Below are 12,869 nucleotides of genomic sequence, written 5' to 3'. Positions count from 1 at the left end.
GGACAGCTCTGACTTAAGGAAACTGTCGGTAAAACTGTCACCGGCGGATAGCACGTCGCATATAATCGAGACTGTACCATGCACGCTAATTATTTCTGTGAATACAAAAAATGAATGCTTGAGTCGACTCACCGGCGATGATATGCCGCCATTGTCCATGCGCCGACTGCTGCTCCGCTGCTCCGGACACCCCGTTGGCGCGAACACGATCGCGCTAATTAAACGCGGCGCGGTAATTCACACGGCACTCCCGTGTCTCTCACTGCGTGCGCGGTGCACGCGGGACGAAGAAATACGCGAAACCCGCCGCATCGCGGTGTGTTCACGCTCGCGGACGTCGATCGGAGCGAAGTTGTCGCGCGTCTCGCGGCGAGGGACGCGCCGGCAACTTCACGCCGACGCGCGAGTCGCAATATACAGACCGCGGATTCGGACATCGCAAAGAAGCAACTATCACGCTCCGCGGGAATGAAACGCATCGAAAAGAGAAAAAAACAACGCCACGAGTCTCTGTAAACGCGAACAAACGAGCGTACGAACCGAAGACGATACGTTGTCGATTCACCCGCCGACTGTTTCGCTCGCCCCCGCCATTTATACGCGACGCCGTAATTCACGCGACGCTCCCGACACTTTGGACGACTCTCCCGTGTTTCTCTGTGCGTGCGCGGTGCACGCGGGACGAAGAAATACGCGAAATCCGCGCGAAACACACCGCATCGCGTAGCGCGCACTGTTCGCCTCCGCGGACGTCGATCGGAGCGAAGTTGCCGCGCGTCTCGCGGCGAGGGACGCGCCGGCAACTTCACGCCGACGCGCGAGTCGCAATATACAGACCGCGGATTCGGACATCGCAAAGAAGCAACTATCCCGTTTCGCGGGAATGGAACGCATCGAAAAAAAACAACGCCACGAATCTCTGTAAACGCGAACAAACGAGCGTACGAACCGAAGACGATACGTTGTCGATTCACCCGCCGACTGTGCCGCTCGCCCGCGCGATCGCGATCGCGCCATTTATACGCGACGCCGTAATTCACGCGACCCTCCCGACACTTTGGACGACTCTCCCGTGTTTCTCTGTGCGTGCGCGGTGCACGCGGGACGAAGAAATACGCGAAAACCGCGCGAAACACACCGCATCGCGTAGCGCGCACTGTTCGCCTCCGCGGACGTCGATCGGAATGAAGTTGCCGCGGCGAGGGACGCGCCGGCAACTTCACGTCGTCGCGCGAGTCGCGATGTACCGCCAATTACGAATATCGCGGAGAGGCAGGCAATAACTAAAATCGCGCTTTGCGGAAGTAACACCGGGAATTGCAGTATCGCTGTAACGTTGCTGCAATATCGCGGCAATGTTCTATGTTTCCTGGGTTAAATTCCAGGGATTAACAAGTCTATCGGTCGAAACTGTCCCGCTGGATTCTTGAAATCTGCAGGATTCCTCTCTCACGGGACTCTTTCACTTTCACAGACTCAGGTCACTTTCACACACGTCTTCCCAGCGAGAAATGTATTTGCTCGTCGATCGATGTCGAATTGTTTCTGGCTGGCTCTCTTCCGCCCGCGATTTTCGAATGGATTGACGGCGATCTTTTCTTTTACGACACGCGAACTCGCGATCGACGCGACGGGAGACAACCACAGACTTCTACGTACTAACTAGTTCACTACGCGCGCGACGAAGGATCGTAGTAGCAAAAAAACATCGCGATTGAGTCTTGTTTACATACACACGTGTACGCGCCGCGCGCGACTGTTCGCGACTGCCTTCGGCAGCGACGTCGCTTTTGTTTAATACGCGTGAACGTAAGAATGTTCGGGGACTTTGCCCCCGCCCTTCGGCCGTCGCCCGCGGGCACTTCGAAGTTTCCCAGTTTTACAACCGTCCGATTTCTAATCCATAGACGTAGAAGACTGCGATCCACTTGACGCTGCAAATGCGTTGGCGCGTTCTTCTTCTTCTTCTTCTCCTCCTCCTCTTTTCTTTAGAGCAAGAAAGCTTTGAAGCATTTGCAGCATCAAGTGAACCGCAGCTAAAAGCATAGACTCGGTGCACGCTACATCTTTTCCGTAACATACGTTAGGTCGAATCAATCGCAGGAAAAGCGATAGCTTAGAAAGACTTCGGACGTATTTCGAAAAACAAGTCAGGTATATAATATTGTACGAATGTTATAATAGATACAGTAATATTAGATGCTGTCAATGTTATAAAACAATGTTATAAAGCAATGTTAGACGTTGATAAAAATATTTGGATTTGCAATTTCGGCCAACGGCGATGAGCGAGCATCTGCACGGAGAGAATTTTCTTTTGTAATTTACCCTGAAAAACACGTAATCGTGGGACAACATGGCACTTTGAAGAACTTTATGACAGTTTTCTGAAATTTTACCATACATTTTACTAGTAGTTTATCTATTTCATTATTTTTATATAATCATATATATAATTATATAAAATTTATATTATATAATTTAAAAAAACATAAATAAAAAATTTCAAAAAACTCTCATAAAGTTCTTCGAAATGCCACGATGTCCCACGATGATTTTCAGGAGAAATTTTAAGAGAAAATTCTGTCCGTGCAGATACGAAAATTGGTGGGAAGTGGAATTAAAGACGCTCAGCGAGCGTGTAATTTGTTTCAGCGCGTCGCGCACATACGCGCGACGAAAACCGGAAGTGCCATGCGGAGGCTGTTGTATTACGTTGATTAGCATGCGGGAGCGCAATTAGCCTAATTTCTTTTCGATTCGCGTGCGAGAATATTTTAAGCAATAAAGCACAGGCGGAACAATGGCCAATTTATTTAACGCTAAATGGCTCGCTGCCATCGCGGGAATTAGTGGCAATTCGTTAAGTCACTTTAAATTGACAGCAATCTCGTATACATAATCGCAGCGACTAAAATGTAGGGTATTAAAATAAAGCTGATTCTCGCGGAGCGGTCGTTCGAGTTTTACAATCGGGAATAAATAAATTTGAAAAGAATCCGCGCAAAAGAGGGAGAAACGCATGAAATTATTTATTCCTTAGATAAGTTATCCGTGCGAATATAAACTATGTCCCCTCTCTCCAAATTCATCTCGGAAATTTTTTAAATATTTCTTCGTCCAAGAGGCAATCATGATTTTTTAGTACATTTTATACATCGTGATTTCCGAAGGGCTATTCGCCAGTCGCTAGAGACCTGAGCGACGTGAATCTCGACGGCGAGAGTAAAAAAAGGAAGACGAAAAGCAACACGTACATTTCAAAGGCGCAAAGAACACGCAGAGAATATACGGGACGCTTCTGCAGGATGCATTCCGACCGAAGTGGAAAAACATCTCTCTCATCTCTCGCAAAGCATTTATTTCTATTCCTCTACTTTTATGCGGATCGACGTGTCGACGTGTCTCAGCTACTAGAGGCTTACAATCTTCGGCACGATTCGATGACGATTGTCGATGTGCCGTTCCATCGTCTCGTTTTCGCGCAGAATCCAGTAGCATATCTTGCAGTATTTCTGGCAGTGGGACTTGACGTGAGTCGACAGAGAGAACAACGTGGCAATGGGCTCCTGGCAGAGATTGCACACGTAGCCCAAGACACGCCGAGCGCCAGCAGCCTGAAAAGTCCAACGGCGATTATTATTTTCCATTTTTTTAAATAAATAAAATCGACACATTATCGCGATAATAAAATGGAGTAACGTCTCGCCTTTCCTCCAGTTAGAGATTAAGCTACACGGGCAGAATTTTCTCTTAAAATCTATCCTGAAAATTATGTGAGACAACATGGCACTTCGAAGAATTTTATGCGAGTTTTTGGAAATTTTACCATACATTTTACTAGCAGAATGTGTGGCAAAATTTCCAAAAACTCTCATGAAATTCTTCGAAATGCCGCGTTGTCTCGCGATCATTTTCAGGATAAATTTTAAGAGAAAATTCTCTCCGTGTACAATTCACTCTTTTCCTCGAATCCGAGCACGCCTTTAATTCTACTTTAAGATTACACAGAGCCAGGCTACAATTCACTTACAATGTATCAGTTATTTCATCTACATATTCGCTCGTAAAATGGCATTGAACGATTCGATTAGATCTCGATTATTTTACTCTCGTCAAAAGTCTCATTATGCGAAATCAACGACGGCATTTTGCTTAAACGTTTGATTTGATTAAAGAGTTACATGCCACTGCGATATCCTAATAACGCGTATAATGGAAGAAAAACAATCTCCCGAAGATCAGAAAAAGCAGGGCAGGGAAATTTTCTTCCGGTAAATTTACTGGGAGAAATCGCTGTGATAAAAATAAGTACGACAAATTGAATTTCATCGCTTCGCAACGTGTTTATTGATCGCTTCGCAAAACTTTTCCTCGTTTCTGATCGCCCCACGTCACTGACACCCACGTTATTTTCGCTCTTCCGCGGAACCGTCCGCAAGAAACGCCGGGAAGAGCGCAGCTCCGACGTCTCTCCCCGGGAGAAATCGCGGGGAAAAAGTCGACCGAGACCGCTGGCTTTCAACGCCAAACAGCGAATGAACCGAGAGGAAATCGTGGAAAACGCAGGCAATCCGGGGAATACGGCTTAATGTCGTCCTCAAGTTTTTATCCCGCGTGACGTTTTGCGCTCATCGACGCCCTCGTCTTCCCCGTCGTCGCGCTGCAATATTGTCGTTGACGCTAATCGTTCCGTCTAATGCATCTGTCAAGAGGTTGAAAAGATGCGGCGAAGTTCGTCAAGAAGTAGAAATAAAAGTTATCTTTCCTTCCTCTTTCCGCTATTGACTAATTTCGAGACGTGTAATTCACTTTTGAGAGAGCCTCTTCCCTTAGTGAAGCTCGCATTGTCCTTTCTTCAAGCGAGTCAGCTGCTTATACCGATTCATTTTTAAATCAGCCAATCTTGCGTGCGTCATTTTCCAAGATAACTTAATTAGCTAATGTACATGTGCAATGTGAAATGTGCTCTTTTATATATTACGATTTTATATCTTAGAGACTATGGTCAAGCTGCCACTAGAAAATGCGTCAAAGTATTCTTCTCTTCCTTTCTATTAATAAAGACAGGAGAAGAGAAAGCGTGTGTCAGGCGGCAGCTTGACCGCAGCCAAAGTTATATTTATGAGATGGTCTGAAAACTGAACACTGGAAATGAGAACAGATCGCCACAAGTTTTCGATGAGTAATCTATACTTACAAAACTTGCATCACCGCCACCATTGTCGTGCATCAACTTCTCGGAAATTACACTGTAATGCGGCATTCTCGAGCTCGTCTCTTTTCGTCGTAGTAGGATAATTGGATGTTTCTGTACCTCTAACTGCAAACAGCAAATTCTCGATAAATTGCACACTTCAGGAGTTTTCGACAATGATACTTGCATGCAAATTTCCTTGAAATTATGACATTTCGGCCCAGTCTCTGCCGTGAGTTGTTAGCCAGAAGTCGGAACGACATGTCGACCCTTTTTCTTTCACCCAGATAGAAAAGGGATCGACATATAGTTCCGACTTGTAGACCGGGCCTTAAGAATCCTCCAAGGAGGTGACTCCAGTCGCTATAAATAAAGAGGGATACCTTTCTCGAAGTCTGCACAGGTGTGGGGATGTCATAGATAAAGTCCTTCTTCGTCATTTTCTCACTGATGTTACGATTACATCGCAGATTGTACTTGGAAGCATCCAAAAACTTGGCAGCTGACGACGCAACCTCCTGGCAAGAGTTCATATTTGCATTCTGCCAGTCATTTGTCTCAGTCTTTATCCCACCATCGATTATTCTTACGAGACAAAAGCTTTTCGCACGAGGGACAGTTGAAAGTCACGGACGCGTCCGAGAGCACCATTCGACTTGTATCTACCGAACCTAGTGGCTTTTTCAGACTGTAAACATGAGAATAAAATCAATATAACGTAAACGATAAATTGAAACAAATATAACGTAAACGAATAGTTTTAACGAACTGCTTGAAACAAATTCGCCGAAGAAAATACGATGGCAGGCTCGCCTGATCTTGACGTGTGAGAAAGATGCTGCGCGAATTTAACTAACCGGAAGATCAGTTTATTATGAAATTTATTATTTGTTATAATTATAATTACAGATGTTCCTTACAGGATAATTTCTCATCTCGTGAGAATCACATCGATATAAGATTTAGCAAAACATATCTTCTATATATATATTTAACGTTACTTATTACATGTTAGTTCATTTAAAAATCATCGATTTCGCATTAAGTTAGATGTTGCTTATACAAACAGAGAATAAGGGTAATCTAAGTTTTTGTCTTAAATCTACTTCGTAACAACCTCTGTTATGTCAAAGGATAAGACACTGCGCTCATACCTTTAACTTTTATATTGTTGTCGCGGTATCTGAAAACATCACGATATTATGTACATGTGACTCTACCCTAGCCATCAAATTCAGCCGCCGTCATATATGTATATATATATATGTATGTACGTGTATGTATATACATAACGTGTATATAACACATGTATATTTGTAATATATACATATATCTTGTTTATTGTGTATGCACATATATATAATATTTATTATATATATGTAACATGTATATATAATAGCTAATAAAACGTTAAAAATAAATAGAACCATTTTATCTCTAAAGAAAAAGTATATTACGGCGCGACATTAATTTCGTATGACTAGAGAATTGTGGCATTGAGAGGTGATTAAAATTATCGAAGTAAATTATGCGTTTCTCCCACTCCGAATACAATTATACGTTATTTTTTTTTCATAAACATTCTAAAGGACTATACTAGTTCAATTCATTTACAATTGAGATATTCTAATTGTCGCTGGACAAACGTTTGACATATGCTGTATATCTCTTAGCACAACAAAGTTCATTGAATTAATGGATTAGATCTGCACCAGAAATTAGCATAAGAAAAAATTTTTTTCATATTGAAAAACTAGCTTAACTTCAGTTATTAAAAATGATTGCAAAATACTTCACAGATTTACTCACACGATATTTACATCATTAAAATGCTAATACATTTACGTAATTAAGTAAAAACAAATTTGCAACTTTTACTTGATTGATCATAGGTATAATTGCGAAGCTTGATTACATGTATAGAAACAGCTGTGTACACGGAAAAAAATTATGCTGTATCAACAAGATCAGTGTAATTGAAATAAAATCGTTGAAACAACGTCAGTATTAATAAATGAAAAGCATGAGATTGTTGTCTTAATAACCTGGATGTTTAGTTCAACGCCTAAAATTAAAATCCATAGCAAATACAATTGAGTGAATTATTTACGTTTGTGGCAGCTCGTGACGTTAACGTTTAATTCAAGCAACTGCATTTTGCTCAATTTGGAATGATACTAAAAATTATGAATTTGCAGAGATTAAGTGGAAACATTGCAACATTATATAGAGAATACTCTTTTGCAAAAGTGCCAAAAAGGTTTTTATCAATGCCATGCTGGATCTAACCCTTTAAATCAATTGTACTCTTCACACATGGAGTCTTGTACATTACGTCCAAATATAAAATGTAACAATGTCAAATGTAAATTATATACACATATAAAATGTAAGCTTTTAAATAGGCCTTTGACATTAAAAATAGGCATTAGATCGTTGGCCATACACAGAGAAAGAGAGAGGGGGGAAAAAAAGAGAGAAAGAAGCATACACTCTCTCTGCATTCTGTGTAATTAAAAATATTTAGAAGACATAATAACCTCTATACAATACAGAGAAAGTAGACGAATCCAATCTCGGGCATATCGCGATTATTCGCTTATCGTAAAATAAATCATAGATTCGTCATAAGAAAACAGATAAAAACCATTTTATTCTTGTAAAAATGACGATTATTGCGCGAATCGGACGATATTTAAATGAAATTTCTAGGGTTAGGACTCTCTAGGTTTCCTCAAAGAGGAATCTTGATGCAACAGGAGCGGTATTCTTTCTTGTCTAACCTCGGGAAGTGTCGCTAGCTCTTGAACCGGGCTTCGCTGCCATATACTTCTCGTTGCCATTTCGTGGTAACCCCTTCTTCTTACCTAGAGATCAGACATTTCTATTGTTGATATACCTGAGCACCCTCGTCAAAGTCGCTCGCAACGGTTTTTCGTTACGTTGCACTCGCGAATTTTGGTCACGAAATTAGAATCGAGATATTTACTTGTCTATGATGAAGCTCGTGCAGGTACAATGTAGACAGAGACATGTCGGCAGCGGTTAATTCTGTAGGTACATACGGATCTGTATGCGTCTCCATAACGTAACTGTGGCCCGATCCGAATACAGAAGCGCCTAGCGACTGATTTGATATACCTTGCTGCAAATCATATAGGAATCCCTTATCATTGTGCAACGGACCTTCCGTCTTGGACACACCTCGACGTAGAATGGTAGACTTGGTGGCAAACGATTGATCGGCGCCGACCGATGTGGCCGATGTACCCGGCTGATTTGTGAAAATGTTACTCATGCTAGGTACGCTCACTTGATTTATCGTACTTCGAATAATATTCGACACGTGGTCTTTGTACTGTAACAATACACGACAATGTTAATGTACTGATAATGCGTGAAGCAAGCTGGCAACATTATTCAGTGAAGCAAAGAAAGATCGAGCACTTACACCAAGACCGGACAGGCTGTTCAGACTAGCTATCAGAGGATTGTTGTAAGGATCAGGGTCGGCAGTTACTTCCTTCTTAGCCCTCTCTCTCAAAGCAGTTACGAAATTTTCTGCGTGGGACGGCGGCTTCCATTCGGGATTCGTCAGAGTGAAGTGTATGAGGGATAACTCGGTCTTGCCATCCTCTGCCTGGGCATAGTGATTCGACATCGGTACTTGGTACTTGTCCGAATCAATGCCGTATCCCGTGCTATCCCCCGGCAGGGGTGAGACTGTGGGACTGTGCGCTACAGTCTGCCACATGGGATTGCCGTGTTTACGCACGTCCATCTGGGCGAAGCTGCACACGTCACCAACTCCGGCCACTTCGATCGTGAAGTTACGAAAAAAGTCTACTATCTCTAGGGCCCGGTGTCTCATACGGAAGCACAAAATGTATGTCGTCACGAATGGAGAGACGAGCTCTTCTAGCAGATGCACCGCGCGATACTGGAAGAGCTGCGCCACTTGGGCCCTCGTGATATGCGTATGAGCAGTTCCTCGCCAACTGTCCGGTCTGTAGTGAGTGTGGGCCAGCACGGCAGTTAGAAGAGTCTCGGGACACCAAACCAGATTCTCGTCGGGTATAATTGCCTTCGCGGCCGCGGCGACCGCGCCCAGCATGGTCATGTAGGCGACCACGCGCTCCATCGAGAATATCGGCTCGTAGACCAATGTTATGACCAGCAATACCGCCAACACGCTGCCGGTGACGAACGCAATGTGCTTGGCGAATATCGTCATTATCGGGGATGTGAAGCTGCTCATATACTTGGAGGCGGGACGGTATGCGCGACTAAGACGCGCGTTCAATTCGTGGTCGAGTTCGTTGAAGTGACGCAGGTACAACCGACCGTACAAAGACCACGTCCGCATCGCTAGAACGCTTGGTTCACGTTTGATAGTCTGTCGACAATATGTCATACGTTAGTGTTGATTATCGTGTTAAAAGTCTCATCGATTGCGAATAGGCATAGCTACTTACCTCCGCGTAATTAAAAAATGTATACAGAACCTGCCACAAGAGAATAAGGAAACACAAGAAGAAATTGGCGATACCGACCCATAGAATATGCTTAGACAGTGATCGCGCAAGTTCCTGCCTTTTACTCAGCTTTTTATAATCCTCTTTTAGATGCCAATTATTTTCGAATGGTGACCACGGTCCCCCTAAGGGAGCGATTAAAGTTATTTCTAGAAAAGTTACATATACTGTCACGCACACACATTTCGCACAACTATACTTACAAAACAGTAATAATTCGATATTGTATTTCAATCCTCGTGTCAAAAATATGACTTCCCCTATGATGGGGAATTTGAGCCGCACGGGTAAGAGGGACTTGTTGATCATAGCTACCATGTAATTCTTATGTCTCAATATCCTGTGGTATATATCTAATTCCGTAAGTTCTCTCTTGTGTATGCACATCTCTTGCTCCTTCTGCACTTCTATCACGCGCTTCTGTATCTCGTGCCACGTGTAATTGTCTAGCTCGCCGTCGGCGATTTTCAGCGCGGTATTAAAGAACATTTTGATCTCCCAGAATTGCGACAGGTGGTATAAGCCTTTGAGGAATTGGAGAATAAAGAAAATCGTCGCGACCACGAGGAGGCTCCAATAGAACGAAGAGATCGTCTTCACGCAATCGCCTATGCCTATTATGGCATCGCTTTTGTGGCTGGTGCTGTTCGTATCCCCGCCGCCACTAAAAGCACAGAACGTCACAATGTCCGTGTTGCAAAATACTATGCGCTTAAGCCCAGCTTTACCTATATTTGCCGTAGTCGATGCAGTGAAAGAGATAGGTGACGAACGTGACGACGAAGAAGAAATGCACTAATTCCATAAGTTCCTGGAGCATCATACAGACGAAGCCGTGCTGCTGGTGATAGTGGTACATTCGCGTGAAGAATGAATCTAGGTCTTCGACGTGATTCCATCGTGCTTTGTTACTCTCCGGCACTACGTGGATGATGACACCTGATTCCGGAGGCGCTTCCTCGCGATCGTCCTCATCGTCCGCATCCTCCTCCTGCCCCTCGTAAGGCTGTATGCGTTGATAGCTACTGTCCAGTACCGTCGTCATCTGCGAACGCGAGTTTCATGTAGAAGCTTTACGATTCTATTTTATTTCGACTCAGTCGCTTGGGACAAGTAAATTTCCCAATTGTACCGAGATTATTTCCTTCCATATTAAATGTACACGTTACAAACAGAACGCAAGAATATAAGTGATCGGCGGATCTCACCGTTTGCGCTCGTCGGTCAGGCTCTACACAGGTAATGACAGTTTCTCGTTTCATTCTTTCATGTCATTCAATTTATTTAGCTACCAGTCGATGGTTGATTCTCCAGCATCTGCAATGCAAATCGGCAGCTCAAAATAGTATCGGAGGAACGTAGCGGTTTCTAATTGTTACGTATTTTATCTCTTAAAAAATACAATGTGTTAAGTACACGAAAGATTATATACACAAAACAACGATTAAATCCCGGATCTTTTCAAAACGATATTCATCGACACTATAAATAATAAGTATTAAATCTTTGTGAAAGACAATTGAATTATTCCCCAGGTAGCTGGAGGACGTAACTCGTCATTTTGCGGCGAAAATAACATTTCTGCTTTTATACACTGTCACTGTCAAGCTCTCTCGAGTTTGGAAATATCTTTCGCCAAGTACTGCTGCTCATTAGAACGCAATTCTGGCACGGAGATAATGACAAAGGTAGCGACAAAACTGCCGATAACAAACGTCGATTTGCGCACAAAGAAAATTACTTTGTGTCTTTCCGAACGCACGTTTCTTTCTTATCGCGAATCTAGAGCGAGCTGCTACGCAAATAGCGTCCCGAATGCATGTCAATCTGCCTTCATTACCACTTCTTTCGGAATTTCCTTTCTCGCGCGTCTTATCGCGAGATAAATTTTCCACCGATCGACCGATTACTCAGCGAATCGTGGGTTTCCCTGGCATTATATTAGTGCGCGACACACTTCTATCTCTCGGCCGCTTCTTCCCGAATAAAAAAAAGGAGCCGCGACGATTCGCTGTCTCGAAGCCAAGGAGCAGGTCCAGCGCGAAAATCGTAGGCCACTCGCGCGGAAACGACCACGTTTCACGAAAGTCCGGGGGCGAGAGACCCGAATCGAATCTCCTTTCTTTCGAAAAAACCTCAAAGGGATAATGGGGCCTCCCCACTCTTTCTCTCGCTCTTGGCCGCAGGATACGCGGCGGGGGATCGGGTCTCTTCATTTTTCCCCTCGGTCTCTCCTCGAGAAGGCGCCTACGGATTCCGCGGGCTCCTCGCGCGGAGAAAAGGACGGGTGCGTGACACACGTGCAAGCCTCGTCCCTCCCCCGCGAGCACTCGGTTGACCTTTATCAGACGAAAATAGCAGCGCGGCTCGCCTGGTCTCGCGAGGGCGCGCGCGAAACGGGACGGAGTGACGCGGCGATGTTTTGGGGCCACAGCTGATCTCCATAAACAAAGGCGACATCCTCCGCGTACCTTGGTTGCCGCGATGACGAATCCGCAGCCACCCGGATGCCCCACGATGACGGATCTCACGCGGCGCCGCGAGCTCAATCCCACCTGCGGGCTACGCGCGACTGCCCGCTCGCATATCGGCCGCCGTCCGCGCGATTATTCACTGGCGATTTTGACATGGGGACGTCGCGCAACTACACATCTGTCCCTCCGCGCTGCACCATCTTTGCTCGGCCGCGGACGATGCGAGATAATCCACAGTCATCGGTCGGTGGCGACGCCGAGAGGGTCCGACGGACACCCGGCGAAGGTGGAGGAACGCGAGTTATCGACGGTCGACTCGGGAGATTTCACTGTAGGTAAAGAAGCTCGCGACATCCCAAAGGCTCGATTCTTCAATCTGTTCCAAGGAGAAACGTATGCGAAAATTCTGCTCTTGCAGAAAAGTTGCAAGTAGACTGGCTATTCGCGTGGCTTTCAACCGATCGACTTTCAACTTTCCTGTCGGAGCAGAATTTTCGTGTACGCTTCTTCTTCGGATGAATTCAAGAATCGGGCCTCACCCAGTGAGAAATGATTCGTCGATCGACAAATCATTTCTCACTGGGCAGCAGTCACTAACACAACGATCATGCTTTCCTAGACTTCTATAAACCGCGCATATTACATTTGTCGTACGACAAATGT

General features: G+C 44.6%; 4 protein-coding genes across 4 annotated transcripts in view; 1 reads left to right on the top strand and 3 right to left on the bottom strand.

The window, feature by feature from the left end:
- LOC105569439 (sodium-independent sulfate anion transporter-like) overlaps nt 1-156 on the top strand; it is an 11,091-nt gene extending 10,935 nt beyond the window's left edge. Inside the window, exon 13 of the transcript XR_001009508.1 lies at nt 19-156. The gene's annotated coding sequence lies outside the window, so the exon portion shown is untranslated. The remainder of the gene's footprint in view (nt 1-18) is intronic.
- Nucleotides 1-2,364, bottom strand: part of LOC105569438 (allatostatin-A receptor-like) — an 81,254-nt gene extending 78,890 nt beyond the window's left edge. Inside the window, exon 1 of the mRNA XM_012025906.1 lies at nt 133-2,364. Within this exon, the coding sequence (XP_011881296.1) occupies nt 133-152 (20 nt within the window). The 5' untranslated portion in view covers nt 153-2,364. The remainder of the gene's footprint in view (nt 1-132) is intronic.
- Nucleotides 2,365-2,475: 111 nt separating this feature from the next.
- On the bottom strand, nt 2,476-6,508 carry LOC105569434. The gene is made up of 3 exons (XM_012025900.1): nt 5,581-6,508; nt 5,201-5,323; nt 2,476-3,617 (listed from the first exon to the last, which is right to left on the bottom strand). Exons 1-3 carry the CDS (start codon nt 5,728-5,730, stop codon nt 3,414-3,416), a joined length of 477 nt encoding a protein of 158 aa, XP_011881290.1. The 5' UTR covers nt 5,731-6,508; the 3' UTR covers nt 2,476-3,413.
- Nucleotides 6,509-7,689: 1,181 nt separating this feature from the next.
- LOC105569433 (autophagy-related protein 9A) lies at nt 7,690-12,409 on the bottom strand. The gene is made up of 8 exons (XM_012025899.1): nt 12,204-12,409; nt 10,941-11,049; nt 10,461-10,777; nt 9,936-10,396; nt 9,673-9,857; nt 8,649-9,593; nt 8,187-8,555; nt 7,690-8,064 (listed from the first exon to the last, which is right to left on the bottom strand). The coding sequence occupies exons 2-8, from the start codon at nt 10,992-10,994 to the stop codon at nt 7,912-7,914; spliced, it is 2,484 nt and encodes an 827-aa protein (XP_011881289.1). The 5' UTR covers nt 10,995-11,049; nt 12,204-12,409; the 3' UTR covers nt 7,690-7,911.
- Nucleotides 12,410-12,869: the final 460 nt, after the last annotated feature.

Source organism: Vollenhovia emeryi, unplaced genomic scaffold, assembly GCF_000949405.1.
Source record: "Vollenhovia emeryi isolate VEMERY1.0 unplaced genomic scaffold, V.emery_V1.0 DF939124.1, whole genome shotgun sequence".
Classification (NCBI taxonomy): domain Eukaryota; kingdom Metazoa; phylum Arthropoda; class Insecta; order Hymenoptera; family Formicidae; genus Vollenhovia; species Vollenhovia emeryi.
The sequence above is the reverse complement of the archived record's forward strand: the minus strand, read 5'-3'. Positions and strand labels throughout refer to the sequence as shown.